The 25,070-nt window shown below is 45.6% G+C and overlaps 1 protein-coding gene across 1 annotated transcript in view; it reads left to right on the top strand.

Moving 5' to 3' along the window:
* Fbxo32 (F-box protein 32) overlaps positions 1 to 12,180 on the top strand; it is a 39,721-nt gene extending 27,541 nt beyond the window's left edge. Inside the window, exons 7-11 of the mRNA XM_033759230.1 lie at positions 1,972 to 2,065; positions 2,859 to 3,043; positions 8,290 to 8,472; positions 9,886 to 10,029; positions 10,404 to 12,180. Coding sequence (XP_033615121.1) covers positions 1,972 to 2,065; positions 2,859 to 3,043; positions 8,290 to 8,472; positions 9,886 to 10,029; positions 10,404 to 10,493 — 696 coding nt within the window. The 3' untranslated portion in view covers positions 10,494 to 12,180. The remainder of the gene's footprint in view (positions 1 to 1,971; positions 2,066 to 2,858; positions 3,044 to 8,289; positions 8,473 to 9,885; positions 10,030 to 10,403) is intronic.
* Positions 12,181 to 25,070: the final 12,890 nt, after the last annotated feature.

Raw genomic sequence — 25,070 nt, 5'->3', positions numbered from 1 at the left:
TTTTTTTTTTTTTTTTTTGGTACTGGGGATTGAACTCGGGTCCTTGCACTTCAGAGGCAAGTGGTAGAACCACTGTGCTAAATCCCCGGCCCTAGAGTTTTGATTTCTTGCCTCTCTTAGCGACTCTGTCAGCTCCTGACTCTCGGCCTTAGATCACTAGTGCCAGTCCCAGCAAACCAGTCTGCCACCTCCTCATGCGCGGGCAGCTGTATCTCTCCCTGTGTGCGGAGATGCAAGAGCCAGACAGGAAAAGCATTTTGAGTTTTGGTGGGCTGTTTTGGGTTTTGGGTTTGTTTGTTTTTTTTTCAACTTAAAGTAAAATTGTGTTCAGGAAATTAAGTCTATATGTGGCTTGACAAGCATCTGAAGGGCTTGGAAGGGCCAAATATTTCAACAAATGCCTTGGAAGCCGGGGCACCCAGTGTGTCTGTCCATGGTCTCAGTTCTCCTTTGCAACCAAAGTTTTAAATTTCACTTTGCTGCTTCCCTCAGCCTCTATTCCAGCACCTAGCATTGTGTCACAGGCAGTGATTATTGACCCAAAATGAAGTTGGGCAGAAGCCTGGCCAGGTGAAAATCTCATAGAAATTTTCCTAGGAACAGAGACCCCAGCTCTAACAGAAAGAGGAGACTGCGTTTTTTTAAGTCCATTTTGCTGAGTTAGTTGTACTGGGCCTTGTGGTTTCTGAAGAGATGAATTGACTTCACTTTATAGTAACCCTTTCACTGAGTGACTCTGCAAAAGTGTGTATCATCCTCTTACCTTCCTGGGTTGAGGAGGACATGGCTGGCTGTGCAGTATTTATAAAATTCAGCCTCTTGAGTCTTGCTTTGCGCATCTGTGAAGTAGGTTGAGATGGCTGATCTTAAGGCCCTTTGCAGTCTAAAGCTTCATTTTGACAATACTTTCTTTGATGTTTTTTTTAAATCGCGCCATACCTCCATAAGATGTTACTGTGGAATGAAAGAAAGACTGGGGAAAGGATGTACCATCTTTTTTTTTTTTTTTTTTTTTTTTTGGTACTGGGGATCAAACTCGGGTCCTTACGCTTACGAGGCAGGCGACAGAACCACTGAGCTAAATCCCCAGTCCCATCTTTATTTATTATTTGTCTTTATATCTTTTTGTTTGGTAGTAATGGGACTTCAACAAACTGACCAACCTTTATTTGGCACCTGATGTGGGGGCTCTGTGTGCATTCTCTCATTGAAAGCTTATAGCAACCTTGGGAATTCTAGATATTATCAGTACGAATGAAGAAACTGGAACCCCCAGAAAATAGGTGACTTTCCAAAATGGTCCAAACGGGATGTGATCAAGGCCAAGAGCGACAAGACTCTCGCTCTAAGCAGTAGAAACAGCACTGCCTCTAAGTGCAGATGAGTGTGCACTTTGCACAGCCCTGAAGTTCTCTTCGCTACAACCTGCCCCTTCCTACGGAGGGTCACGAGAGAGTCTAATTAATAGGCACGTTTGCGCACACTGTACAAGCAGGAGGTGTCAGAAAGAGAATCACTACATCTTGGAAGGTGTGCACGGTCTCCGAATAGGAGCTGGTGTGGCTTAGAACAGTGGGCACCAGTAGGAAGGCGCACCAGTAGACACAGAGCAGTTCCACTGTGAGGTTATTTTGCAGAACCTGGCATCCTCAGGCCACAGAGCTCTGTTCCCTTCAGAGTTCTGTCGGCGTCACTGGCTGAAGGAGGACACATGGAATAGGTTAGCCTGACTGAAGCCAAAACTCTACATTTAAAAGAAAAAAAGCAATGAAATATTCAACCTGATTCCCAGGTTTTGAGTCACCTTCTTTGTCTTCTACTTTGAGCGTCTGCTTTTGATTGCCCAGTGGCCCTGCCTGCCATTTATCTCTCCGTCAGCCTGGATCTATGTGTCATGTGACTCGAAGGGGAGATTAGAGGAGAAAAATATCTCTGGATTCTAAGCTTGGCAACTTCTATTTTTATCCACAGCTGTTGGAACTGATAGCAAAGTCACAGCTCACATCCCTGAGTGGCATCGCCCAAAAGAACTTCATGAACATTTTGGAAAAAGTGGTACTGAAAGGTGAGTTCCCGCACTCACTCAACCTTTTTACAGGCAGGGGTGGGCAGGCAGCTTTTCTGATAGAGCAGATGTGTCATTAGATTTACAGTAATGGGAATGGATTGAAACATGTCAGTCCAGCTGCACTCTGGGGCACTGGCGTCCAGTTCAGAAAAGGATGCAGTTCATGCCACATCAGAGAGCGAGACCAGCACAGGCCTGCTCTTGGGCTCATCCTTTTGCCATGCTTCAAGTCTCCTGAGGTTCTCAGGGAGGGCACACATCCTGCCCATGGGTGGTGAACCTCCTAATTCCTAGGAAATTGAACTGTTTGCAAGGCAGAGTGGATTCATAGACTGAGCTAGAGAGAAACTTAGGTCTCTGAACACACAGAGAAACTGAGGCCCGTAATGAGTGATGTGTCCACCATCACATGGAGATCAGCCAGACAGGATCAGGACCTGAGCTCCTCGCCCCCATGCGCACTGTTCCTCCTGCTTCCCACCTCTAAGCTACCTTTGCTGAGCAAAAGAAGCAGTTTTCATATCGCCTGAGCCATTGGTGCTGGCAGAACAATGGGAATAGAAAGGAGCTTTACAGAAATGAGAGAACAAAGAGGGACCTAGATAATGGAAACCTAAACCACTGGCCTGCGATGCAGCAGCCTGGCCAAGTGTAGGATAAACACCAGTGAGAAAGAAAAGCTGATCCCCAGAACCAGTGCCTGGGTAACAGGAGCAGTTGGGAAGAAGAGCTCCTTTTACAGTTCGTGGTGTGCTAGGATCATAGCTGGGTTTTTTTCTTCCCCGCTTAGTCCTTGAAGACCAGCAAAACATCAGACTGATCAGAGAACTGCTGCAGACCCTCTACACGTCCTTGTGCACGCTGGTCCAGCGCGTCGGCAAGTCAGTGCTGGTGGGGAACATCAACATGTGGGTACACCGCATGGAGACAATCCTGCACTGGCAGCAGCAGCTGAACAACATCCAGATCACCCGGGTAAGCAGGCACCACCCTGAGCAGGACAGAGGAGTCTGGTTCCACACTTTGTCCTGGTGCTGAGGGTTGGCTGGGGGCTTCCTGATAAAGGGCAGGCAGGAAGAAGAACCTGGCAAATGGAGGTCAGAGGATGTGAAAGAGGACAGCCAGCCGAAGCATTGTGGGCATGCGGGAACTTGGCTTTGGGGTCCTGAGCTTGGGATGCACAGCAGCAGCCTGGAGAGCTGGCCTGGGAGGACTGGGCAGTCAGGGTTCTAGTTCCCATGACTGCTGGTTACAGCAGAGGAAGCCCCTGACTACACGTTGCACACACGTGTAGGAAAATGATGAGCACTTAGCACTCTAGGGAAAAAGCCCTGTGTCACCAGCAAAATGCAGCTACATGTGTCAGTAGTTTCTCTTGGCTTTCAAAGTGCACCTCAGCCTCATTCACCCTTGGCTTCTGTCCTCTTGCTAGTGAGCAGGAAGACTAAGGCACACACATGCCAAGAAAAAAAAGGTGCGAAAGACATTGGAGTGCTCTCAGAGCTCACTAATGGACAAACACACTTAGATGGCTGGCGCAGCACTTCACTTACTATCTAATCACGGGTGGTGGCTGTGAGTAGTTTCCGGGACCCAGGCCGATAAAGTTCAGGCTGCACCCTGTCAGGAGAAGGCCACAAGCAGAAACCTCCCTGGCCTCTGGTCAGTAACTTTTTCGCAAGATGAAGTTTTCAAATGCGCATCCTTGACCTAAATAATAACTTCTCTGTGCCTTGATTCCTTCAGCTCCAAAACAGTGGGAACAATTAGAAGCATCCAAGTTGAGTGACTTCCTTTGAGTCCCTTAGGCAGCAGCACCAGATCACACACACTTGTGTGTACGCACACTCGTACATGTAGCACAGAGCATAAATGCAGGCCACCTTGCAGAAACCATCTCAACTATTTGATTATTCCAGGAGAATGTGTTATGAACCACTTGCCCTCTGCCCTCATCCACCTGGGCACTCACCTGGCTATGTGTACCCACATACCTTGCACTTCTGTGGGCGCTCTTCCTCATAGCCCTCCTTCGCTGGTTCCCAGACACTCTTGACAGGTGCTACTATGGTTCTGTTGCCCTTCGTGGAATGGGGCTGGGGTGGGAACTGGAGAAGCCCAGTGAGTTACCCGGCATTGCACAGCAGCTGAGACTGGAGCTGAAGTAGGAGCCCTGGCTCCTCTTCCTAAAGTGGCAAGTTCGCTTAAGTCAGCCTTGTTCCTGTCTAGCTTTCTTCAACTATTTATCCAATGATCCAGCTTTGTTTAAACCTTTTTAATCCAATGAAATCCTGCACAGAAGAGATGAGACACTGAAGTTCATGTCCTCCCTCTGCTCAGGGTGCTCCAGCCAAACCCAGCTGTTGTCTGTACTCTGAGCAAGGTCAGGAGCAAGGTCACACCTCGGGGCATCCAGCTTCCTGGTCTTCCTTAGCTGTCCAGTCTATGAAAACCACTACAATGTCCCTTTCCTTGGGTTCTGTGATCTGAAGTCCTCTCACATCTGTACTTTTCTGTCACCAAAACCCACAAAGAGGATAATACACTTGCTTTCGCCCTCTGTGGCACAAAGCAGGAAGCAGTTAGTGCATTTCAGTGGAGTGCTGCCTCACCCTGCTCCCTGCTGAAGTGCATCTTCAGGATTCTGAGGACAGTTGGAAGCATCGCCCTGGATTGTAGATAGCAAATTATTCAATCTCTCTATGCCTCACTTGGGAAAATAGGGACAATGACACCCTGGTGTGAGAGTTTGCCAATTCATCATAGAAAACAGTAGAACAGGGCCTGTAGGGATTGTAAATGTGTTGAGTGTTGTGTCATTTTGGGGTTGATGTTTTGCAGGGCCGGGAATTGAACCCAGAACTTCAGTCCTTCCAGGGAAGTGCTCTGCCACTGAGCTAACTCACCAGCCCTCAGATTTCCTATTAATAAGGGCTTGCTTTGTGCATATGCTGCTTTAAGATTTTACATGTATTGGGCTGAGGACTTAGCTCAGTGGTTCTGCCGCCTGCCTCACAAGCACAGGTCCCAAGTTCAATCCCCGGTACCAAAACAAAAAAACTTCACATGTATCAATGAATTCATCTAGTGAATAACTATAAGTAGGTCTAATAGCTAAAATTGATTGGGCGCTGTATTAAGTACAGTAGACCCTTGATTTATGAACTGGATCAGTCCCCAAGGGCAGGTCAACTCAAGTTGGTTGTAAGTCGATACAGCTGAGATATGGGTGTTTACCTGGGTACACGCTATAGATAACGAGGCAGATGAGGCTTCCATTCACCTAATGAACCCGAGTTGTCTGTATGTCAGGCCGCTTGTGACTTGAGAGTCCACCGTATTTGCATCAGTTCTCTGCTCCACCAAACAGCACTGTAAGATGTGCTTTATAAATGAGAAGATTCAGACTTCATGCTTAGGAATCCAGTCTTAAGCAGTGTCTGCCAAGGATTGATTTCAGGACCCCCTGAGGGTGCCACAACCACTTTCACGTCTCTTGTCGGTGGCATAGTGCTTGCACATAGCCTGTGCACACCCTCCTGTGTACCGTAAATCTCTAGGTCGTTCACAATACCCACTGCAGCCTAAATGCTGTATGTATTGTTTATGGAACAATAACAAGAAAAACAACCCGTTCAACATGCTCAGCATAGACACCACTTTTTTTTTTGGTTGGTTGGATCCAATGACACAGAACTCCCTGACACAGAGGGTCCCGTGTCATTTTCTGTCTAGGCCTCAACTCCATTCGGACTGGCACAGGGGTTGAACCAAGTGGGTCTGCAGAGGCTGTGGTTTTACTGCTGCTCCTGCCCACCTCCCTCCCATCCTCTGCCCCAGCCCTCCGGGCTCTGAGCTGCATCACTAAGAGCTGTGCCCAGGCCCAGGGAGCCCCATGGAGCTGTTTGTGTAAATTCCCAGCTGTGTGAAGGAGAGGGAGGACTTAATTACTTCAGTCTGAGCTGCATTTCCAAAGGTACCTTTGAACAGTTTGGCCTAAAGGAAAGTATGTTATTCCCTGAGAATACTCAGGTGACTTTCATGGTAAGCATTCTGTGTGCCAGAGTTCTGCCAGGATCTTCTAGCACATAATCGTGTTTTCCTCAAAGTTTTCATATCTAATTCTTTGGAACCAATTTTTATTGGCAAGTACAATTCATATAGTAAAGGACGAAGGAAAAAACTAACAGACCTGGTGTATGGGAGGAAAAGCAAATATAATTACAGTGCTGCGGGCAAAGCAGTGTTTTGAAATGTGGGGGGTAGGAAGATGTGAGTGGATTTGCACCAGATATTTGACTGGAGGAGCAAGAGTGATGTATTTTTCTTTTCTGTGTTTATATTCAGAAGGAAGAAAGCATGCAAGCAGTTAACTTTATCGGGAGTGGGGCTTGGCATGGGCTCTGGCCAAGGAATTTGGAAAAGTGCAGGTTTGAGTTTGACAGAGTTGGACCCTGCCAAGTGGACTTGTCTTTAATAGGAGTTAATGTAATAATTGGCCTGGGAGCTTTAACCAAAAAAGTAGAGACTTTGAAGTGCTAGAAACACAAGGACAGTCTCATGGCAGTTTTATTGGTTCGCATGCTTGGCGGCATGTGATGGGCGGCAAACACTGCCCTGTGAGGCCTGGGTGCTGCAGTGATTGGAGGCACAGCAGAAGCCGCCAAGTCATGGCCGCTTCTGACCAGCAGGAGCAGAGACTCCGAGGGTGAGAGCTACAGAGGTCTTCGGGCTTCTAAAGCTGTTCACTCATTCTGGATCTTGGGAGGCTGAGGCCCCATCCTCCCCACATCTGCCGCCTGCTTTCCAGTGTCATCTGCTCTCCTGTGTCACCTGCAGTCCCTTCTCCCGCCATGTGCCTGTCCTGCCTTGCAGGAGACACAGAGGCAGCTGCTGGGACTGAGTGGCCCTGAGTGCATTTGGTCTTTGCTGTGCCTGCTGCAATTTCTCTGCCTACAGTCTAGAGGAGACGGGCCGATACCCATTCCCTGAGCTAAGGGGAGGTTTTTCATCCTCCATGCTTTTTTTTCCTGTGACCGCTCAGAGGTCACAGAACATTGAACATTGAGCTAAAAATGTCAATCATCCAAAATCGAGAACCCACCCAGAAGTAGCAGGAAAGGACAGGGGTCTACAGTCTGGGAGGCGTGGTCTTATCTTTGGCAGATAAGATGTGCTGCTCCAGATACGTCAGCACCACTGTGGAGGCCACCTGTGCACATTGCTTGGCAGCCCTTGTGTGGCCCTGTGTGCATGTCTGAAACGTGCTGTGCTAGAATGGCTTGCATAGGTCAGGGACCTGCCAGTCTAAAGAGCTCATCGCTGAAGCTCCAGCAGTAGGCCACAGTAGGCTTAGGCCCGTGGAGGCTGGGCCGGCACACACGCATGCAGGTATGCGTGCATACACTTACCACATGTGCAGAAACACCTGTGCAGCACAGAATCTTCATGTCGTTCTTTTTTTGCCCTTTTAATTATTTGGGTTTCATTCATTTCACTCAGTTCATACTTATTGAGTGCCTACTACGCTCCAAGCACTCTTCTGGAAACTGGGAACCCAGCAGTGGAACGAAATAAAAATTCTTGCCTCCGTGAACCTTAATTTCTAACAGCAGTATTCCACTCAGAGTTTTGTTTAGAAAGGGGTTGTATTGCGTAAAAAGAGGGTGTTACAGAAAGTGTCTAGGAGATAGCAGGGGTTCAGGAAAGAGCAGTGAATAGGCATAGGGGAAGCAAAAGCAAATGAGGCTCTTGAGTGGTGTGGCTTGCACTGGGTCCAGGGACAAGAGGGGACCACAGCAGGCCCATGTGTGCAAAGGGGAATTTGGGTGGTGGAGAGCAAACCTGCATGGAAGACTCTCAGGTCACAGGGACAGGGAGATGGGAGTGGGTGCCGCTGGGCACTCTCCGCGAGCGACACCTTGGGGAAGGTAGCACATCTCATAACTGGGTGGTGAACTAGCGAAGCACAAGAATCCAGTGTGTGCCGTTTGCAGAATCGTTCAGGGTAAAGCAGAACTCTTTGTGGTTCTTAGGAAATCCCTCTGGCGCCATTCAGGGCCTGCCTCACTCCAAGTCCCAGCCATGGGTCCGGGCCCACACGTAGGATGGGGATGGTCACCACTTTACCTCCGTGAGCCAGCTCAAGGACACAGGAGCCTTGCAGGAGTCCCTGCAGAGTGGGTGCTCTCTGACTCCACTCGCTGCCCTCTTCCCCACAGCCTGCCTTCCGAGGCCTCACATTCACCGACCTGCCTCTGTGCTTGCAACTGAACATCATGCAGAGACTGAGTGATGGGCGTGACCTGGTCAGCTTGGGCCAGGTGGCCCCCGAGCTGCACGTGCTCAGCGAGGACCGGCTACTGTGGAAGAGACTTTGCCAGTACCACTTCTCCGAGCGGCAGGTGAGTGGGCCCAGAAGCCCCCCTCAAAATTCTCCCTTCTCTGCCCTAATCCCAGGCACCCTTCTCAGTGTGCCTGCTGGCTGCTTGCCTGGAAGGACAGCCTAGGGCAGTGATGGCAAACCTTTTAGAGCTTTCAACAACACAAATGCTCCACTGTGGCACATGTGCCGTAGGTTCGCCACCACTAGCTGAAGGAATTTCTAAATGAAGGGGTGAGGTGGTTTCTTATTTTTAGGTAGTTTTGATGAAAACAAAACTTGCATTCTTAGTCTAATTATATTTTACAACACAAAAAATTCACAAATAGGCATGCATCCTTTCCCAAAAAAATCATATACATTTTTATGGTATTTTTTATCCAAGTGCTTTTGCAGATATTATTTCATGGGATCTGCATAACCCGGGAATGATAGGTATCATCATGCCCATGTTAAACAGATGAAGAAACTAGGGCAACCACTGGCTAAGTGGGATATCCACGTTAGTGAGGCAGCTTCCCAGGCAAGGTAACTGGTGCTAAACTTGAATTCTGACCTTCAGACACTCTTTGTCACTTTGTTGCTGGGACAAAATACTCAACATCCACAACTTAAAGGAGGAGAGGCTTATTTTGGTTCAGTTACAACTCATGGTTGGCTGGCTCCCAAGCAGAAGCAGCACAATGAAAGGGCCTGCCAGAGAAAAGCTGCTTGCCTCATGGTGGCCCAGAAGCAGAGAAGCGGGGAGAAGCCAGGGAGGGAGATGCACCCTCCCTGTAACCACCTGAGTCACTCCTGGTAACCACCTCTTTTCTGAGACCCTGTGTCTCACAGCACACTCAATACAAACTCAGCACTGATGAACACAGCACACCACCATGCAGTCCCCTTCCAGAAGCCTCACCTCCAAGCACAGGAGGGTTTGGGGGGACAGTCCAGGTCTAGAGCATAACAGACCAACTCGGGGATTGCTCCCTCCTGGCATGCTGCTTTGCATTTATTTTTCCAATCTCATACATGTGTGTGAACTCAGTAGATTCTGCTCATGAAGCCACTGATAACTAAACACAATAGAGACATACTGCCAAGCAGTCACTGTCTCTCTGGAAATACTTAATTCGATTGCAGAGAAAAGATTGAAATAGCTAATGGAGATGACCTATACTTTAAAGGACCATCCAAGACGAGTAGAGGCCACTAGGGAGATGTCAGCAGCCACCTACTTAATGACTGAAAGCTATTGTGTAACTGGGGAGAGTTGAGGACGCACTTAATGTAGATCTTGACAGTTTTCCTCCCTGGCTATTGTAGAGATTTTTTAAAGGAGAGAAAGGGTGAGGAGGGTGGGAGTAAACCTTTTCAGATTCAGAAAAACCCACAAGCCATCCTCTTAATAAATTCTCCTGCAATTATTTTTATCCATTTTAATTTTTAGATCCGCAAGCGATTAATTTTGTCAGACAAAGGGCAGTTGGATTGGAAGAAGATGTATTTTAAGCTTATCCGATGTTACCCAAGGAAAGAGCAGTATGGAGACACTCTCCAGCTTTGCAAACACTGTCACATTCTCTCCTGGAAGGTATGTGTCTCAGGTGACTGTCAGTGACCCCTGGCCGAGTCCCTAAGAGTTATAGAGCCAGCAGTAGGAAATTGAATCCTCTGTTTTTTTCTGTCTCAGCCCCACGTCTAGGAGAGGGTAAAACTGCTTCAGGGCCTGGACAGGAGAGACTTTGAAAGACCTTCCTTACCTTATTTTTCTCTGTAGCCCCTCACCCCTGGATGCTCCTAGCTCTGTGTGCACAGGTGATACACAGGCAAACATAGCTCTTTAGTTTTTCCATGCTGTAGCATTCTTGACAGAGAATTTCTCTGAAGTTGGGCAATGCCGTTTGGCACCAAAATTCAGGGAGATGCCTATTCAAACTCAGACCTGACTGGAATCTTCCTTTCCAGGGCACTGACCATCCATGCACAGCCAACAACCCAGAGAGCTGCTCTGTTTCCCTTTCACCCCAGGACTTTATCAACTTATTCAAGTTCTGATCTCAGCACGCCTTGGCGTTGACTGGATGGCTAGGAGCGTGGAGCTTGGACACTTCATTTGTAAATAGTGTACGTTCTAAACATTGGCTTGAAACTTCTGAGATTAGTCACCAAGAAGACGCTGGAGGGGACGGTGCATTTGCTGACGGGAATTTAAGAATGTGAATTTCACAACTGGTATGGAAAAGCAAAAATACTGTAAATAAACTTTTTTCCTAACAATTTACCAGAAAGACTATAAGGGCAAGAATTCTGTGTCAACCATGAAAATGGAATTCTCTCAATGTTCAAGGAAACACCTTTGTATAGTTGTTCCCTAGGAAGAAATAGGCAAAACTTAAATACAAGGTAGAATGCTCTTTGTTTACAATGTGAAAGTTTGTTTAGACAAAAAACAAGAAAGTCAAACATACAAACTACATAGGAGTAGTCCTGAGGCTTTTGGTTTGGATTGTGTGTATCACAAAGGCAAAGAGACAGCTCGCCCCTGAAGTGCACAGCAAAGGCCTCGTCCCATGAAGATGTCACACAGTGGTCCACCTCTGAGAGCACAGAAGCGCTCTTAACAGCATGCATCACCTGGGAGGCCGTGTCTGTGTTTCTTGAAAGGTTTTTTTATCACTATAAAAAGTGATTTAAAATGAAAAAGATATTGGAAGCAATCCTCATCTTGTTTCAGACTTCCTTTTTAGGCAAAGAGGGCCCTGTTTGGAGTTTGATCCTTCCTAAAACGGTCTGAACAGTACATGTGCCTTTTTTTCCTTTCTCTTTGGAGCTCACTTGGGAGCTAATTGAGAACAGCTCCAGAGAAGTCCAGACTGCAGAAAACAGAACTGGGCACCTCACAGATGTGAAGACTTCCTTCTTCCAGTTTGACTTCCAGGCTCTTCTGGCTTCCTCGGATAGCTTCATGGATAAGCAGTATCTGTGAACTGACTGGAGCCCAGTGCCAAGGCTGGGGAGATGGACAGGCTTTCCATTTTGGCCAATAAAATGTTTTGCCAGCTGCTGTTCCCCCTTGGCAGGGTGAAGAACTGAGGAGCTTTCTTTTAAGTCCAACATCAAAATTGAGTCAATATGAGCAAGGGCCTTTTTTCAAGGGTGATTAAAAACGAAGCCTGCAGTTCAGGCCAAAGAGGTGAATGAGTTCATCTTAAAACTTGCTTCAGGGATAGATCATTAAGGACAGAGTTAAAACAGATTCCAGGGGATCTTGCGGGGCAAATTTTAGCAGATCACTGTGGAAGAAAGGAAATCTCAGGATCTAACATGTTATCAGCATGGAAGACAGTTGGGAATGTTTTTGTGTTTTTTTACTTTTTATAGATTGTTGCTTTTCTACAACAATGTACATATATTTGCAGTTGTATTTGGTTTATGTCCCCAAAGTTTCCACCCTGCATGCCTTTGGCAAATAAGTGAAGCAGAAATAGGAACTTGGTTTTGCATTCACTTTGACCCATAAGCATTGACATGGGAGGAGGGAAAGATAACTGAGCATGTGCAGAAACAAGGAAGGGACAGCTAGTGATCTACACTTTCCCATCCTTTCTCCAGTACCATAACCACCCGCAGGTCAGCTCTGAAGAGACGCAGACTTAGTGTTCCTCACTTCGCAGTATTTGTGCAGGATTTCTCAATATTTCTTTCATTATCATCCCCCTGAGAAGGAAAAAAAAAAAAAAAACCTAAACTGAGTTTAAATTGTCCCTAATGAGAAAAATGAAATGTGAATAGTTTTTGTTTAACAAGGTTGAGTTTGGAAGGCCACAAGCCATGGTCACAGCTAAGGAGGTGGTTTTTTGAGGGGGGGGTTGTTTTTTGTTTTTTCTTCTCTGAATCAATTTTATGTTGAGAATTCAGGCCATAGACTTAAATAGAAAGCTACTTTAGGACCAGGAATTTAGCTCAGTGATTCCACCACCTGCCTTGCAAGCGCAAGGACCCGAGATCAATCCTCAATACCAAAGAAAGAAGAAATTCGTTTATAATTTTCAAGTTTTCTCAAATACTTCCTCAACCGTATGTACCAGAGCTGTGTCTACCGTTGATGTGGAAAAGCTCTGGAAACTTTTAGGATTAGGGATTCATGGCCTTTCACATTTTCCCACCAACTCCTGACCTCTGCTCCACTGTGTGTCAAGGGATGGAAAGTCCATATGGCAGCACCTGCAGGTTCTCAGGTCCAGAAGCCTTGCCTGCTTTGGACTGTCAGCACAAAACCACTGGAAAACCAGTCACAAAGTGTGAGCAGTGAACACATTTCACATCCCCACCACCACCAGCAACAACCTGTATAGTTGCAAAATGACCCCACCCCAAGGGACAGGGCTACAGTTTTCTGAAATATCTACCAAGATGGTGCCAGTGGATTCTCCCCACATTCTTTGGTTATTAGCGGATGTGGTGTTTAAAAGTCAAGAAAATTTTCTAAAGATGAAAAAGAAGAAACCAACATTTATAGGATTCTTTCATTGGAAGAGGAGCATAAGGAAAAAAATGGCAGGTGGAGAGGGAGAGGGAATGGAATAGAAATATTGTCTTTGATACTATGGATTGGGTGGGGACAGTGGAAAAGCAGAGCAGGCAGAGTATGCGTTTAGCCGTGTGGTTTCTATGAGGCATGACCAGAGCCTCACATACAAGTATATGTGAGCGCAATGAGTTAAGGTTCCCGCTCATAGGTCACTAACCTACCGAATTCTATTGGCAAACCCATCCAGAACAGCCTGGCCTAAAAAACAAAAACAAACAAGTCCTGTTTCAGAACTCCTGGTGTAAAAGCGAGCCCAGGCACGGTGGTAGAAATTGCTGAAGTAGTAGAATGCCATACTCTTTTCTTTATCTGCCTGTCTCCATCCTCTACCCAGTAAAGCAGAACGAGAAATTGGTGTCCATTATGCAGGAACTCCAACTTCCAGAGAAAGGGGCTCTGACCAAGCTGTGAGGGCAAATCTGCAGAGATGCTACAGTTTGGTCCAGCTCAGAGGTTCTCAGAAGTGTGAAGTCTCTTCAGACAGATGCCCAGCATTTGTGGAAAGGAGAATAATAAAGTTGAGAAGAGCTCCCTTTATGGCAAGATCCAGCAAAAAACTCCAGTGATATTTTAAATGAGATTACATTACTCAATGCTGTTACTATGAGCAAATGAAACAGTTGAATGGGTGATAAAAAAGAAAAAGGAAGGGGCCAGGGATTTAGCTCAGCGGTTCAGTGGCCTGCCTTGCAAGCGCAAGGACCCAAGTTCAATCCCCAGTACCAAAAAAAAAGATTACAAGGTCAAAAATTCTCCAGTGGTGAGCTGATGTTTGGTAGTGATAATTTCATATTGAAGGAGTTTTTACACTGCAGAAAGTTTTCTGAAATATCTACCAAGATGGTGCCAGTGGATTCTCCCCACATTCTTTGGTTATTAGCGGATGTGGTGTTTAAAAGTCAAGAAAATTTTCTAAAGATGAAAAAGAAGAAACCAACATTTATAGGATTCTTTCATTGGAAGAGGAGCATAAGGAAAAAAATGGCAGGTGGAGAGGGAGAGGGAATGGAATAGAAATATTGTCTTTGATACTATGGATTGGGTGGGGACAGTGGAAAAGCAGAGCAGGCAGAGTATGCGTTTAGCCGTGTGGTTTCTATGAGGCATGACCAGAGCCTCACATACAAGTATATGTGAGCGCAATGAGTTAAGGTTCCCGCTCATAGGTCACTAACCTACCGAATTCTATTGGCAAACCCATCCAGAACAGCCTGGCCTAAAAAACAAAAACAAACAAGTCCTGTTTCAGAACTCCTGGTGTAAAAGCGAGCCCAGGCACGGTGGTAGAAATTGCTGAAGTAGTAGAATGCCATACTCTTTTCTTTATCTGCCTGTCTCCATCCTCTACCCAGTAAAGCAGAACGAGAAATTGGTGTCCATTATGCAGGAACTCCAACTTCCAGAGAAAGGGGCTCTGACCAAGCTGTGAGGGCAAATCTGCAGAGATGCTACAGTTTGGTCCAGCTCAGAGGTTCTCAGAAGTGTGAAGTCTCTTCAGACAGATGCCCAGCATTTGTGGAAAGGAGAATAATAAAGTTGAGAAGAGCTCCCTTTATGGCAAGATCCAGCAAAAAACTCCAGTGATATTTTAAATGAGATTACATTACTCAATGCTGTTACTATGAGCAAATGAAACAGTTGAATGGGTGATAAAAAAGAAAAAGGAAGGGGCCAGGGATTTAGCTCAGCGGTTCAGTGGCCTGCCTTGCAAGCGCAAGGACCCAAGTTCAATCCCCAGTACCAAAAAAAAAGATTACAAGGTCAAAAATTCTCCAGTGGTGAGCTGATGTTTGGTAGTGATAATTTCATATTGAAGGAGTTTTTACACTGCAGAAATCTCAAAACGAGTAGATTCTACTTGGAACTGTGAAGTAAGGTGGAGGGTATGTATTGTTCCTGCCACAGTGCTCATCTTTTGAGGGTCACAAAGCTGCTCATAAGGAGCTTGCAATCAATACAGGGTCTTTGCATCTGTTTTTATATAGGAGAACAGAAAGAGCTTGGAATTTCTTTTGTCTAAGCAAGTTGTCAGATTTACAAGGAATTTAAATCATTGCTAGAGATGTTCAACAGTATCTGTCTTAGTATTCAGTACAGTGTTTATTATAAAATAAGCCCGTGAGTTTATATTTTTTTTCTTCCAGGCTATAGGGTAATAATTTCTTGCTATGCAAACACTCTATTTTATGTGTGAAATTTTTAACTAATTTTATGTGTGCATTTTTAAACTAAATTCTACCATCCTTTTCTATGTTGACATCTGTTGGGTTTTTTTTTAATGTTTCCAACTATTTGTATCTGTAAACCATCTCCTCTGACTGAATGCTGGCCTGAAACACTGTTAGTACTTAAACAGACCTCAGAAATACCCTGGACCTCTAGGCAAAGGAGAGAAACTGCTCTTGGATACATCCTGGGTCCTTGATGTTCCAACAAACAAGGTCATAACTCCTTTGAACTTGATTGGGGAGATAGGTATGTTCTCTGTTCTGTCAAGGAGGGTAAAACATCTATGGTTTTCCAAATGAAGGGAACTTCTACCTGACTGCAGACCTGGAAGGGTGGTTAGAGAGGGGAGAATCTGACGCTTCCACCTTCACGTGAGATGAGGCAGTGTCTCCAGTGTTAGGGGACAAGCCTTGGCTCCACTGGCCCAGGGTGGCAGAATGAATGGGAACCTGGGCGTCTCGAGATCCGATCTTGTTGCCCATCACCGAGTACCTTGTGGCACAGCTGCAGACAAGTTGTGCTCCTGAGATTCCTCTCAGGATCCTCACCATGATGGGCTGCCTCACAGAGATCTGGCCGTTAAGTCTCCCAAGCCTTTTAAGTCCCTGATTCTAACTGGAGTCAAGGAACCACTTGTAGATCTGTGAGCACAGCGTTCTAGTGAGTACAGCTTGTGTGCTAAAGTACACAGCATATTTTGACAAACTCTTTTTTCCCTCGGGTACTTAATCACAAAGGTAGCTTTCATTTTAAAAGGTAAGAGCTGAGCAGTGCTTGTTTTCTAGAAATGGAGGTTCTGATAACAACCAGCAGACATCTCCTATTTGCCTGGACCAAGAGGTACACTTAACTTCGTCCGTCCTGTCTGCTCCTGTCACCACCTCAGCTGCAAGACTGCAGTGGGTGTTCTCTGTTCAGCCTCGTCTTTATCAAGACATGAGTCTGTTCCACAAGGCTGCAGTCAATGTCCGCTGCCATCTTTCAAAGTGTCCTTGACCTCAGCAAAGCTCTCAGAACTTAGGCCCTGCTCCATTTGGCCAGAAAGTGGGTGGCTGCTCCAAAATTCTGCTCTTCTTTAAGCTCCATCTGCTACTTTTGGAGTTTGAGTAACTTTCCTTGTCTTTGAGTACAGCTGTGTTTAGTTGGTGATGCACAAGTCTGTTAGAGCTCCAACCCCTGCTCTGAGCTGAGAGCCTTTGGCACCACCTTGATCCTATCAGGTGCCAGTCACCCAGCTGAAGGGCATGTATATTATAGTCTGTGTCCTAAGCTTAGAAGCTTTGATGTACTTTTTTAATAAGAACTATTACAGGATTGAACATTGTAACAAAGTATAAGATTAGACCAATACGTACAGAGATGTGTATTTAATATTGTGTGAGTTGTCCTGTATAAATTATTTGCACACTTTTCTTGCATGATGAACTGATTTTTACAGTTGTTTGTACCAGACAGTGGCATATTTTTGTAAAAAATTTTTGACACTGAATTGCAATAAATGTTTTTCCAACAACACACACTGGTGTACTTTTGGTGTATGTCAGTTTAACTCAGCTTTCTAACATAATATGTTCATCTTTGCATGTTGAGATTTATATTCCTTCTCTCAGAAACTCACCATCATCACAATGTCATAAAATTTCTGGGGATGCAAAGAAAATAAGCTTATTGCCAAATACTTGCCAGAGCAGCATTTTAGTTAGATGGAATATTTCTGTGTGCACTGATCAGGAAAAATTAATGTGATCAGTATGAATCTACACATTGGGCATTTATGGAGCACTTCTTATATGCTAGACTTGTACAAAGCACTGGGAACGACAGTGATTCACAAGACAGAAATGGGCCCTGCCTTAGTGGAACTTAGATTCTAGTCAGAAAGACTGCAAGATGCAAGTGAATAATCTTTAGTAAGTGTTAGGAGGAGAGTAAGCAAGAGTTGAGGTATAGAACACAACACAAGAGAAACCTGCTTAAGGAAGGCTGAGTGAAGGGCGTTGAAGGTGTGAGGTAAGGTGCCAGCCTCAGAACTAGGGCAAGAACATTCCAGAAAAAGGAAATGGTTGGTACAAGGTTCACATCACCATCCTGCCACTTGCCTGCAGTGTGACCTTTGCCACCTTACTCCTCTGTCTCATCTCCTTGACTATACCGGTTGTGAGGGTCAAATGAATCCAGCTAAAGTCCAGTGAGAGTTATGACTATTGTATTCCCTGGTTAGGAAGTGCAGTTCTCAGTCAGCTGTGATCTCAGTTTCCTGCCTGTGGACACTGGCTGACTGGACACATTTACTGGAGCACACCTGACCCTGCCGCTCCCTCTGCATTAGAAGATGACATAAAAGGTGCCTGAGAACAATTAGAGATGGTGGTTTAAACACCAGCATTTAGATATGATTCATTAAGGATCTTAAAATGGAAAGCGTGAACTGTCTACATGAGCTCAATGTCATGATAAGGGTCTCTTAAAAAAAGGAAGAGGGAAACAGAAGAGCAGCTTCAGAGATGGAGGAAGGGGACCAGAGGCCAAGGAGAGCAGTATCTGCAGGGGACAAAGGGATTCTGCCCCAGGTTCCCAGGAGGGACACAGTCTGCTGAGACCTGTGTGGGATCTGACCCTTTAAACTGTAAAATAATGATTTGGCATTGTCTTAACCCTTCAGTGTGTGGCAATTTGCCCCAGCAGCAATGGGAAACTAACACAACTACTCTTGCCAGCCCGCCGGGCGGATTGGACAGGCTTTTCCCATCAGTTCTCACCTGTGCCCTCTGCTGCAGGGCCCAGCCCAGGTGGGCAAGGCTGTGGCAGGGAACGAGCCACAGAGGTTCTCAGAGCCTAATTCAGCAGCAAGACTTTCTTTGACCCGCCTGACTGTGGAACTTCAAAGGTTAGGCACACATCAACGTGTGGCTGCAGTACATTGTTTCTTCCTCCTGCTGTAGGTCGTGGAGACTGGCATGGGCCATCACCGAGCCTGTGCAGATTCTCCTCAGTGAGTGTGGCCTCCATGTCCAGGCCTTGAGGGGGCAGCTACTCGGTGGGTGACTCCAAGCTACCCACTTCGCTGCCCTAAAGATCTTTCCACTAAACAGGTCAATGACATTTCAGGTTCCCTGGAGTCTGGACAGACCTCTCTTCCAGACTGAAGCCCCCTCTGTCCCTCAGGTCCTACTGCTGAAGCCTAAAAACCCAAGTCCAGGTGAGCCTCACTCCCTTCAAGCTGTTCTGTGATAGTTTTAGGTGTTGGCTTGTCTAGGCCATACCGTGTGACATCGGTCGGGTGGTGCTGTGGTGGTATTTTTTAGATGTATGAACATTTAAGCCAGTAGTAAACCTTGAGAAGAGCAGATTACACTCTAGAGGTGGTGGGCCTCGTCCAATCTGCTGAAGGCCTCACGGGAAAGATGCAGAGATTGCCCAGAGAGGAAGGCATGCTCCTCCACGCCACCTTTGGACTGAGCCAGAAACAGTGGTCCTCTCATCCGCAGTCTGCCAGCCTACCACAAAGACTGTGGACTTGGCAGTCCCACAACTACATTAGCCAATTTCTTAGCATAAATACTGAGAGGTGAGTGAAACAGAAAGGTTATAAAGGGAGCAAAATATTTATGTTAAATAAAATACTTTAAGAAATTTGATTCTGCAGAATAAAATATACCCATAGATATAGAGAGCTAGAGATATTTGTAGAGATTTTATATATTACCTAGATTTCTACATACACATACAGACAGACACATTGTACTGACTATTTCTCTGGAGAACCCTGACTAATACAGACTCCTAGAAAGAGAACAAGGGTAAGGAAGGTCTAAAGAAGGCTCCAGAGGGCAAAAGGAAATGGAGAAAACTAGAGGAGAGTGGAATCTAGTGGCTACCAGAAGCAGCCAGCGGACGACCACATCCTGAGAAACCGTATTTGGCAGATGACGAACAGTGCACAACGAAGTCATTCTTGGCCACATGGAAGTGTTTATGTGGCTCTCCCCTTCCTGTACTTTTAAAACTTGTATTCAATTGTTTAAATTATATTTTACCAGTTAGCTGTTTCTTAATTTCAGAATTATTCCAAGGGGCTCCTATTTCCTTCAGAGAGGCAGCGTAGCATTGTGGTTAAGAGCTCAGAATCAGGGGCCAGGGATCGGTGGTAGAACATCTACCTAGCATTCCCAAGGGCCCAAGGTCGAGCCCCAGCATCAAAAAACAAAAACAGAGCCAGGCCTGGTGGTGTAAGCCTGTAATCCCAGCATTTAGGAGGCTGAGGTAGGAGGATCGCCGCGAGTTTGAGACCAGCCTGGGCTATGTAGTGAGTTCAGGGCCAGCCTGAACTACAAAGGAAGACCCTGACTCAAAAAACACAAAAGAAGGAACTCAGAATATGAATCCCACCCACCACTTCCCAGCTGCACTGGACAGTGAGCCAAGCCCTACAGTGAGCCAAGCCCTGACCCCGTGGTTGTGGTAAGGGTATACAGTATTGAATTGCTGTGAGGAGGAACTGAGTCAAGGCTGGCTACATCCATTCAGCATGGTTTAAAAAGTGTTGAACACAGAGCAAGAAGAAACATCATTATTCACCAGGTGTATGTCCTATCTTGTTTGGCTTTATGTGTGGTAAGAAAGGAAAACAAATAAAAACAATCACGTAGCCTTCACTATGAAAAGAAGCATAATGGCCAAGTGGCCCCCACAAGAAGAGCCTTTGCTTCCTGTTTAAGCCAGTGTTTCTCCAACACAGGAAACATTTTTTAAGCCTAAACCAAATATATATCTCATAGCCAGAGAGGGTGGCACGTGTGTGTAATCCCAGCTACTTGGTTGCTGAGGCAGGAAAATAAAAATTTAGAAGACAGCCTGGGCAATTTAGCAAGGCCCTGTTTAAAATTCTTCTAAAAATTAAGGCCTGGGATGTAGCTCAGTGGTAAACTGCTTTCCTACCATGTGCAAGGCCCTTGGTTCAGTCCCCAGCAGTGTTATGTATGTGGTGGTGTTTGTCTCAGGAGGTCATCAGGAAAGCCACTGCCATGGAGCCTCAGAAAGAACCTTATACTATGGTTGGACACCAGTACTGAAAAAATAACAAGATCTTTCATGAGCAGGGCATGGTGGCACACGCCTGTAATCCCAGCACTCGGGTGGCTGAGGCAGGCTGAGGATCGAGGCGAGTTCAAGACCAGCCTGGGCTATACAATTCCAGAGCAGTCTGAACTACATAGTGAGACCCTTTCCCAAAAAAAGATCTTTCATGTTTCATGTTTGCACTCCAAACTGAAACTTAAGCTGCTTTCAGTTTATTCAAATCACTTACCTGCCATGTGCCTGGCACTAGGTCTATCAAATCAAAAGAGACAGCTTAATCATATCCGAGGACACACATCTGCATGGGGAAAGCCAGACTTATGAAGCAGTAATTGCTATTCTATAATCAAGTATGCACAGGTTCAGCAGAGACACGACAATTAAATAGATTGGAGCTATTTTCTGTGTTTCAATCTCCATCTATAACATGGGGATGAAAATAGCATGTACTCATAGGACCGCCGAGACTAGGAAAAGAGAAAGATCATGTAGAAAAGTGCCTGTCAGAGTTAATGGAAGATGTGTTAGTGTTCCGTGTGGTAGTTATTCTCACTAATTTTACATTGCATGGTGAAGCACTGTTCTGAACACAGTCAGTGCTTGGCTTTATAGACCATTCTACTAAACGGGGACTACTTATTACTCTGAGGCACAGGAAGGATAAGCAGCATGCCCAGAGACAACACGCAGTGGAACTGGGATCCAAATTTAGGCTGCCTCACTACATCTTCCCCTGTGTAATGAACGGATGAAGGGGGGCCACTCCTTCCGAGCCCTTCTGAGAATGCAAAGGAAAAAAGTACAGTACTTTTTCCAAAGCAGTAACTGACAAACTGTTGTCCAAAATGACTTGCAAAATAGAAGTCTGGCCCTAGACTTTTTTTTAAAAATATTCACATGAAATTTTCAATTCTAATTCAAATTAGAAAAGGCAAAACTCCATCTTGGGGTCCTGGGGTTCAGACATAGACTCACCGGTGTATGCTGATCCCCCAGCCTTGCACCCAACTCTTTTCAGGGAGCAGAGTCCTGCCCCTCTGTCGGCTAGCTGGTTTGATTTGGGTGCCACACTATGCAGAGGGCAATTTGGGGTCCTCCAAGTAGGTTCTGGGCCACCTGTGCTTGCCTGCAGTGTTTACAGAACCATCCCAGCTCCCACACAAGAGATGCTGGTACCTGGCAACTCTAGGCTGGCGAGTCTGTCAGCACAGAGGAAAAACACGGGGAATAGCTCCATCTGCCTGTGAAATCCCAGCTATCTCTGGAAACTCAGGAAATCTGGAACAGAAAGCATCATGCCAGGTCTCACTAAAAACGTCTGTCTTTGTTAAATAAACAGAATCTGGCTGCCACAAACCTGAATGTGACTGTGGCTTCCTAAGTGATATCACATCTGGGTACACTTCATTAAACTGAGAGGCTCCTATGAAGCCCCCAGACATACAGAGCCCCCCCAAACCTGTTATTTAATCAGGAACAGCAGGACTTCGTTAACTCATACTGTACACCAGGGTACCAGATGTCAAAGTCTTGCTTCTGTTCTATACTGACATGAGGTAAGGCCATGACTGCTATGCTTGTGGGGGACTGGCAACTCTAGCTGGAATTAACTGCTGTATCTCATCACTTTTAAGATGAATACTCTTTTTCATTTTTAATATCTTTGAATTCATCTCACATTTTATAATCTGTAGCATTTTAGATTCAGTGATACCCAGACCCATGGCTGAGACACGCTTGGCCTGTGACCCCTGCTCTGAAGCATCTCCCTCGCCTGCCCATCCTACCTTTCCTGCCTGCCGATTAGGACCTGTAGCATCACCTGCCCAGAAATTCATAAGAGGTGCTTACTGTGTTTCCCCAGCTCTTAGCTGAGCTTCATGATACCCACTTTGCTGCCCTAAAGATCTTTCCAAAACACCTATCTACTTATATGTCTTCCCTGTTTTAACAGACTGTCTTTGATCTGAGTATTGAGTAAATGAAGATTCTTGGTAGTATTTTCTCTGGATTTCTCTGGATTTGGTCAGACTGAAATTTTACATAATGAAATTTATATTACACCATGAGGGTGCCAGTGAACCTCACTGCACTCACCCAGATAACCCAAGGTCATGTCTCCATCTTGAGTTCCGTAAATCACATCTACAAGTTGACTGAGGCAGTCACAGGAACAGCTGCTTTGGGCTGGAGATCTTGAGGAGCTGTTATGCTGCCCCCCATTGCTCCCCACCGTGAAGGCATTGCCTACGGAGTCTGTCATCCTGTGTTGCTTCTCCTAACCCCACCCACTCCTCTGTGAACATTCCATTGATTAAACTCATTTCCAGCCTCAGCTGTGCCGCAGTTCCACCCTCCCTCCAGTCTGCAGCTCTCCCCAACACTCACTGACTGCCTCAGATCCAGATTGCCAGCGTGGAGGGGGCAAAGAACTTGGCAGCAGGAAGGAAGCCCACAGTCCAGAAACCATGGGAGATCTCTGAGGGGAAGGGAAGCCCCCAGTGATATCTGGGTAACATGCTCGGATGTGCAAGTGCAGCACAGGATATAGGAGCTGCGCTGGAGGACCGTGAAGCACCAGCTGAAGAGAGCTTGCATGACATTCTTGTGGGACCAGACCAGGGTGGAAATACCTCCTTCCCATCTCCAAAGAGATGGTCATCCAGGCTCTGCTTTGTTCCAAGCACATCAATTTCCAGTGATAGCTCTGGAAGGAAGCTCCTTCTCTGTGGCTTCCCCTCATTGGCCCAATTCTGACCCCAGAAGCCACATGACATAATGCTAATTCATTTCCATACTTCCGCCCTTTGAATACATGATCACAGCCCTCGAGCACTGTGCCCTTTCTTTGCTAACCATACTAAGCTCCTCCAAGAGCTTTGTGTTTCTGAGTCCTTCATTGCCCTGTTGTGTGTCCTCAACAGCATCCAAGAACATCAAAGCATGGGAGCCAGAACTGGCCCAATGGGGCCGCTCATTCCCTTCTTTCCTGCACACTTCATACATGGTAATGTGTAATGTTTTAATGTACCCAAAAAGATGGAATCAAATGTAGGGTGAAATAATGACCTATTCTTGACTCAGGCTATGCTCCCTATAAACAAAAAGGTCTGGAAATTCCGGCTCTCCGTATGCTGAACTTTCTTTTAACCTAGACTTAGGACTTTGCACTTTCATTACTGTTGCTTGTTATCCAAGTGTCCATCTCTTCTTCAAATCTCAAAACATTTTGAGATCTTGTCTCTGTCATTCCTCTTTCATCTTCAGATTTGAAAAAGTATACTTTCTGTGGATTTTTCAAGTTGGCAACCAAATTGATTAAAGTGGATGAGAGAAAGGGACAAATTCCACCTGTGAGTCTCTCAGCTGTGAGCTCAGCTCGGCACACTGCTGAGCTGCAGCTGTACAGCCCCACAAACACCAGCCACCAGGTGAGCCGGCACTTTTCTCCATTTGTCCACACTGGGTCAGAGGGCCTGTGCCACTTGCTGCACTGAAATCAAGAGACTCTTTACTCTGGGCACTCTCCTTTCTATCAACTCATAACAAAAGAGAAAAAGAAAGTTGTAGAGTATGCACTTATTTATTAACTTACAGTGGTCTTTAATGACCTTCTGAGTATCGACACTAATTCACCCTCGTGGGAACACAGTCTGAACCAGTCCTCACCGGCTCCTGCCCAAGATGTCCTCTCCACAATTTTCACAGTCCCATTCAGCTCTGGCAGCACAGAGGAGGGTAACCAGTGGGGCACGGTGCAGGAAGCAGACTCCTCATCGTGCCAACTTGTAATTTTAGATCTTAACATCTTATAAGTGGATAAAATGTTAAAAATAATTTTAAATGATCTTCTTGCCAGGCATGGTGGTACACACCTATAATTCCAGCACTTAGGAGGCCAAGGTGGGAGGATTTCTGTGAGTTCAAGGCCAAGCTGGACTAGATAGTGAGTTTAAGGCCAGCCAGCACTGCATAGTAGGACCCTGTCTCAAAAAAATAATAATGGCTTTCTGCTATTTGAGAAAACCCATGAAATATGCATTCCCAAATCCTACATAGCATCTCTCCATTCTTAGGTAAGGCACACCAAAATCCTGAAAATATACTATTTTCTTAGTTTCTTTTTTTTCTTCTTCTTCTTTTTATTGAGTTTATTGGTACAATCTAGGTACACAATACAATTACATTCATCATTGGGATTCTGTACCTTTACATAATAGGTCTTGATTCTCATTTTTCCCCTTGTCCCTGCCCTCCCTTCACCCCCTCCTCCCCTCCCCATTTACAAACACTTTATTTCCATTTTTTCAGTTTCTCATATTTTTTTCCTCTCCCTTGTTACCTTTCCCCCACCCTTCCCACTTTCCTTACACCTTTAGCCCTGTACTTACTATTGGTGCTGCCAACTTTGGAAAAAGTCATCCCAACTTACTGTGTTGAGTTGTACATTGCACAGAAATGGACAACCACATTGGTCTAGAAATGTTAATTTATTTTATTTTTTATTTTTTATTTTTTTTCCATGTGTACAGGGGTGACACATCGTACTAAATATGTAAGGTCCTATCTACGTGGGTTTGATTACAGAAACTAATAAAGTATTCTCTAAATAATGAAAAAAGAATAAGATATGACTATAAGAGTGAGAAGCAATTTAAATATGTTCAGGGGCCATTTTCATGTCCAGAATTAAGGATTATTTTGATGTTACATCATTGCCTTTTCTCTTTTAC

This window comes from Fukomys damarensis, unplaced genomic scaffold (genome assembly GCF_012274545.1).
Source record: "Fukomys damarensis isolate Sample0158 unplaced genomic scaffold, DMR_v1.0_HiC HiC_scaffold_5, whole genome shotgun sequence".
Taxonomy (NCBI): domain Eukaryota; kingdom Metazoa; phylum Chordata; class Mammalia; order Rodentia; family Bathyergidae; genus Fukomys; species Fukomys damarensis.
The sequence above is the reverse complement of the archived record's forward strand: the minus strand, read 5'-3'. Positions and strand labels throughout refer to the sequence as shown.